Raw genomic sequence first — 6000 nt, 5'->3', positions numbered from 1 at the left:
TCTGTATGCTACAGGTGCAGCCATTAAAAAAAAAAAAAGAATTAAACAAATTTCCTATGACTTATGCCCTTATTTTAACTTTGTTATTGAAAGTTCCAAGGTCAGAGAGTAAATCAGCTACAAAAATGGCATTAGACCAAAAGATTTTGATGTTGTGCCTTGAAATTAGACTCTAGGTATTCTTTTTCATTGTTTTTATATTTTTGCAGTTTGAATTTAGGACAAAGGTAGATTTTGTTATTTCTCCAATGAAAATGATGGCCTACATTGGTCTCTTCTTCCTCCAGGCAGCACACACTTCTGATTCATTTCCCCCAGAAAGCTGAGAAATGATATTATTGGTTTTCTAACTAGTGTTTCCATTGTAATGCTATTACTGAACTAATGTTGTGATAAACGGTCTGTTTATAAGGGTAATCACTTTTACAAGAAGTAGAAAATTAGATACGCTTCTGCTTTGCAATAACAATAAAAACCACAGTGAAAAAAAATTCCCTCGTTTATTTCCATCTGTATCAGCAGGGAAGCTTTAAGAAGATGGCTTTCCTCCTAATGTCTTTTAAACGCAGTTATTGCCTCAAGTATCGTGTCAAAAGGCAGTTTTTGTCCTAATTCTATTCAGACCAATCCATTTTAAGTTACTGTAACGTGGGCCCTTTAAGAAAGTCAGGCTCTTGAAACTCCACCCCTCTGCTGACTTGAAGCATTTAAGTCCTCTTTCTGAGGCAGTTGGTGATAAAGCTGAGAGAGAGCCAGCTTGCCCTCTGCTTTGCCTGGAAGGAATGTTTTTAAGTAAGCTCTGAAAGTGGGAGCTTTAAGATACTATGGGATAGGGAACAATGGAAACTTGTGAAGTATGGAAGCCAGACTGGCTCTTAAGATTCTATCACGGTGCTGGGGTAAAGCGGAAAGAATGCTGTTAAGTCTGAGTTTCCCCATGTGGCACGACTCCCTGCTAGCTTTACCCCTCCATTTCACCCAGGAAGTGAGATTTCCAGAAGCCACTTCCAATCTGAGGAGCTGCTTGTCTTAAGTAGCACATCCTCAAAAGGAAAAAGTCAGGGAGAGGAGTTAAGTCTCAGTGAATACTAAACTGGATCACTTCTAACAGAATTGTTGACATTGGCTATATGTTTCTGAAGAGTAAAGTCAACTTTTTTTGTTGTTGTTCTCCTGCTACACCAATAATGGCTGAGTTCAGAAGTCCTCTAGTACTAAACTAAAAAATAATTAGGACAAATTTGGGGTTTAATTGCCATTGGCATTTTGGAGCTGTCTGCTGCAAGCAGCCATCTTGGTAAAAGATGATGTCATTTGGAACCCTTGGCATTTTAGTTTATTCCCAGGTACCTGCTGTTAGGAATTAGCTGTTGAATTAACACTGTAATCATTAGGTCAAATTTAGGTTTAAAGACAATGGAGGAGTTGAAATAAAAATCATTAAAGCACTTCTTTATCCTTCCTAACACATTACAAACTTTCCCAGAAGTTCAAAGCAATAGAAAAAAAATTCACACTTTTTTCCCCTATTTGTTTCCAGGTTTGTTCTTCTGTTGACTAAGCTTGGAAAATAAAACTAGTCTGGTCAGTTTCATTTTCTAATTTTTATACATAAGTGAAAGCTGTTTTGTGTCAACAGTGTAAAGTGTTTAGAATCACCTCACCTGCTGGGCCAATTTCCTGTAAGCCTTTGTTTGGGACAGTAAAGGGGAAATACAAGTTTTGATCTTGCATTTCTTATGCTTCAAAACTAAAACCCTGTATTAGACCACAGTAGGGTAATTTTTTTTTTTTTTTGGACTTCTTAAAGTTTTCTAGGAGTGGGCAAGATGATAGTAAAGCCAAATGATGGTTATGTTCTATTTCCACTTAATCACTATTTGTATAGCATAATGCTCTGTCCGCAGTTACTGTGGAAAGTTGGCACTTAAAGGGATATTTTAATCCACAAAAAGTGTTTATCTTTTTTTCTTTTTGGATTAGATAAATGTTACTGTCTTAATCCTACTGCACGATAGGTCCTGGCATTGTCTGCAAGATACGGAGAGAAAAGGAAAAAAACCTTGCACCTTGTTTAAACAATTGAGCGCAGTGTGGTTTACGAGATGATTAGGAGGAGGAGAAAAGACATTGTCTCTCCTGCAATTTTTTTCTTAAGGAGGTTAACCTGTGGGTGCTGTCGCGTCGCCCTCCTTGGCTCCTTGCAGAGGAACTTTCCGTTCTGTGAATGCTCTCCAAACCTTCCTAGGCAAGCTCACTGAAATCCAACTAAAAGGGCTGGGTCTGTGTTTGAAACAGACAGAGGGAGACAGGAGCATACAACAGTCGCCAGAAGATGGGGCCACGACTCGGCTGGGGCTGGGTGCCGGAGCCGGGCTGACCTTTCCACGTGTCCTCAGCACCTGCGAGGCTAGTAGGGCATTAGGTTTCCTTTTCCCAGGAGCGGGCGCGAGCCCGGAAGAGGCTGGGCGGCGGCGGGCTTAGGGCAGAGGGGTGGGAGGCCCTCCCTCGGAACACGTGTGGCGGGGGAGCAGCTGGTGCGGAGGCTGACCTGGTCGGCAGGCACCAGCCCGGCCCGCGCGTCCCCAGCCCGCTGGCGGTCGCCAGAAGGCTGACGGCGGCGGCAGGCGGGTCTCGGAGCTTTTCGGCCTGCTTTGCTGGGCGGCCTAAGCGAGCGCGCCAGGCCCGGCTGGAGCGAGCCCCAGTGCAATACTGCCCGAGCCCGGGCGGGGTCTCTGTTCTCTGGCAGAGGAGGTCCCTTGGCAGCGGGAAGCTCCCTCTCTTTCTCTTGCCGCCGTTCGGAGTCTGCGCCCTGGTGCCAGGCGCCCAGATCGGCGCTCCCCTGTGCTCGCCCGGCGCCCACTCATTTGCAGCCCAGCCTTCGCCGCCGCCGCCTCCCCGCTCCTCCTCCTGGTTGTCTCCCCAGCCCGCCGCGGCCATGGCGGACAGCGCCAGCGAGAGCGACACGGACGGGGCGGGGGGCAACAGCGGCAGCTCGGCAGCCATGCAGTCGTCTTGCTCGTCGACCTCGGGCGGCGGTGGCGGCGGCGGGGGAGGCGGAGGCGGCGGCGGGGGAAAATCGGGGGGCATTGTCATCTCGCCGTTCCGCCTGGAGGAGCTCACCAACCGCCTGGCTTCGCTGCAGCAGGAGAACAAGGTGCTCAAGATTGAGCTGGAGACCTACAAACTCAAGTGCAAGGCGCTGCAGGAGGAGAACCGCGACCTGCGCAAAGCCAGCGTGACCATCGTGAGTGCACCCCCCTCCCGGGGGGCGCGCGGCAGCGGGCGACCTCCTCCCGCCCCGGGGAGAGGCTGCACCCCGCCCCGGGCAGTCCCCCGGACTTCTCCCAGGCTCTCGAGGACCCGCAGCGAGCAAGCTCCCTGCCAAGATCTGCCGGCCCGGGAGGGTGGGGGAGAGGGAGGTGTCCCTTCGGGGCCGCTCGGGTCTGCCTTCCCCGGGGGTCCAGGCCCCTCGCGGGGTGCGGGAGGGGGCTGCTGGGACCGCCACCCACGTTCCCTTGTAGCTTCTGGGGAGGAGGCCCCTCTTGGGCAGAGCTGGAGGTCGGCGGCGTGGCTGGGGGGCGGGGTGGGACTTTTTCCAGTCCTCGTCTGCCTGAGGGGTGCGTCCAGAATCAGGGAGACCTAGGCTGAGGGAGAGAGAGGCGGCTGGGGCCTGTTCCAGGGGCCTAGCTTGGGGTGCGGGGAGTGCGCAGCTGGGCTGGGCACTTGGCTGGCATCTGGACGGCGCTGGCTGGGTCGCCCGGGGAGGGCGCGGGAGAGAGTGGCCGGGAATCCGGGAAGTGGAGTTTTCTGGCCGGGATCGAGAGGGAAGGGCGGGTACCGGAGCTGATGCTCCCACCACGTTGGAAGTCCTTTCCTTGGACAGGGGGCGGGTGGGGGTGGCGGCGGCGGTATACAGCCGGGAGAACGCAGCATCTTAGACTGGTCTGGACGGGGGGAACGGTTTGAAGCCTGGACAAGCTGAAGCCTGGGTGAAGGGGATCGACTGACTCCTTGGCTGAGCAAGATATACGTGTTTGCTTCACGGGCGGTGCAGTGTCTCGGTTATTTTGCTTCGGAGTCTAGAGACTTGGTGGGAGAACAGGCTGTCTGTTCTGTGTCCACCTGGCCCCTGGAGGCTCCCCCGAAGAGGATAAGATTAGGTGTGCAGTTCTCCCTTCTAGCGTAGCAGGCCCTTAGAAAGGCCCTTATTAGCTGTGATGAGGCGAAACGTAACTGGAAAAAGTACACTGTGTGCTCTCACCTAACATCCCTGCCAGCTAGCCACATCATTAACATGCAGAATCCCCATACAGACAACTCTATTCAGATCAAAACAGTTTCCCAGCCGGGAGGAGCGAGGACTATGTCACGAAATCAAGGGGCTGAATTGCCGCAGCTGTTGCACAATAGCTGATTAGAACTGAACGTGCAGATGGAGAAAAAGGCATGAACGTGGGGATGGACCAAAGATCACACTCTAGAAAAGGAAATGGGGCAAGTTTAGGATGCCCCCCTTGCGAGAAAAGTCTGCAGTGGAGGAGTAAGCGTGTGTGGAAGCTTCCTTTGTGCTAGCTCACGCTTGGGAACTGGATGGCATCCTGAATTTGCTTAGGAAGCAGGTTTCCACCAAAGTTTCTGTGAGATTGGCAGCTTGGAGAGAAGTTGATTGCCTAAAGAGACTTCACATGCTCAAATCCAGCTCTGGTGAATGGAATTGGAGCAATATTCACAAGTCTCCAGACTGTAAAGTTCTTGAAGTGCCCTTTTGATAGGAAGGGGGAGGAATTTGCAGAGGCAGCCACTTCCAAGCCTCTTCTGCAGCTTTCTTGGCTGAAAGGGATGTTTTTGGTGAGTGGGGGTTTGAGAGAAGGGGAAAGTTGGTGGAAACAGTTTATTTAAGATTGGGGTTGGTAAATGAGAAGATTGGTCTAGCCTCTTGGAAAATGTGAACCACCAAAAGTAGTGAAACTTCTATGAAGCCGAATCTCTGGCCTCTTGCCTATAGTGAGCAATTTAGTCTGTTTTTGTTTGTTTGGGAGGGAGGCTGGGGGAGTGGAGATAAAATAAAAGGGTTATCTGTTTGACATTTGACCATATTATAAGTAAGTCCGTAGATTGGACACAAACACGTTGGCTTTGCGTGGACAAACATGTTCATTCCTGGTGTCTAAGATCAGAGGCCTCTGAGAGCTTGGCTTGAAGAGTGTGCATGGTGGTGGCTTTCTTTGCCCTTAGCCTTTATTAAAACTGACACCCTACCAAATATGCTTTGTGAAATGTTCTGTGGCCACACTGAGTCAGATTTTAAAATTGTTTTAGATGGCAGCTCTACATACCAGAGGCCTCTCACTTCTTTAATCTCTGATGAATATATTCAGGGAAACAAAGTGCTTGCAGTTTACTTAGTTCCCTGGTCCAGAGAGAAGAGATTCCTTTAAGCTTTTGAGACTTTTGTTAGAGTTAAGCAGCTGACCTAGGACCCAGATTGTGTTGGGTGGGCGTGACTCCTCAGGTATATAATTTGGGTGGAGAAATGTCTGACTACGTGGAGTGGATCTGTGGATGTAAGGATTCCACTGAACAACACTATGTAGTAATCCATGTCAAGGTTAAACTTCACAGCCCCTGACACTTCTGACTGAAACATAGCCCTTGTTGGTAGCTGCCTGGGAAGTTTGTGACAAGGCCTAGAAATTGAATTCAGTGAAGCCTTGCCGGATTTTTCACTGTTAATGTTTGTTTGAAGAGAAGATGGTACCCTAATCCTATTACTACTTACTCTCATGGCTCTTTACTAGCGCCTCTAATTATTAGTATTAACTTTCATGTTTTTGAGAACTAAAGGTGATGTTATGGATGTTTTTCCTTTTCCCTGAACATATTCAGGAAGGTACATCGTGAATCAGCCACACCCTGGGAAGAGAATGGGCCCTCTTTTTTTTTTTAAACTATTTTTTGGAGTAGTTTTAGATTGGCAGCAAAATTGAGAAGTTACAG

The 6000-nt window shown here is 49.4% G+C and overlaps 1 protein-coding gene across 1 annotated transcript in view; it reads left to right on the top strand.

Moving 5' to 3' along the window:
* Window positions 1-2550: 2550 nt before the first annotated feature.
* CCDC6 (coiled-coil domain containing 6) overlaps window positions 2551-6000 on the top strand; it is a 124474-nt gene continuing 121024 nt past the window's right edge. Inside the window, exon 1 of the mRNA XM_047762169.1 lies at window positions 2551-3247. Within this exon, the coding sequence (XP_047618125.1) occupies window positions 2939-3247 (309 nt within the window). The 5' untranslated portion in view covers window positions 2551-2938. The remainder of the gene's footprint in view (window positions 3248-6000) is intronic.

This window comes from Phacochoerus africanus, chromosome 15, assembly GCF_016906955.1.
Source record: "Phacochoerus africanus isolate WHEZ1 chromosome 15, ROS_Pafr_v1, whole genome shotgun sequence".
Classification (NCBI taxonomy): domain Eukaryota; kingdom Metazoa; phylum Chordata; class Mammalia; order Artiodactyla; family Suidae; genus Phacochoerus; species Phacochoerus africanus.
Note: the sequence above shows the minus strand (reverse complement) of the source record. Positions and strands in the feature narration are given on the sequence as shown.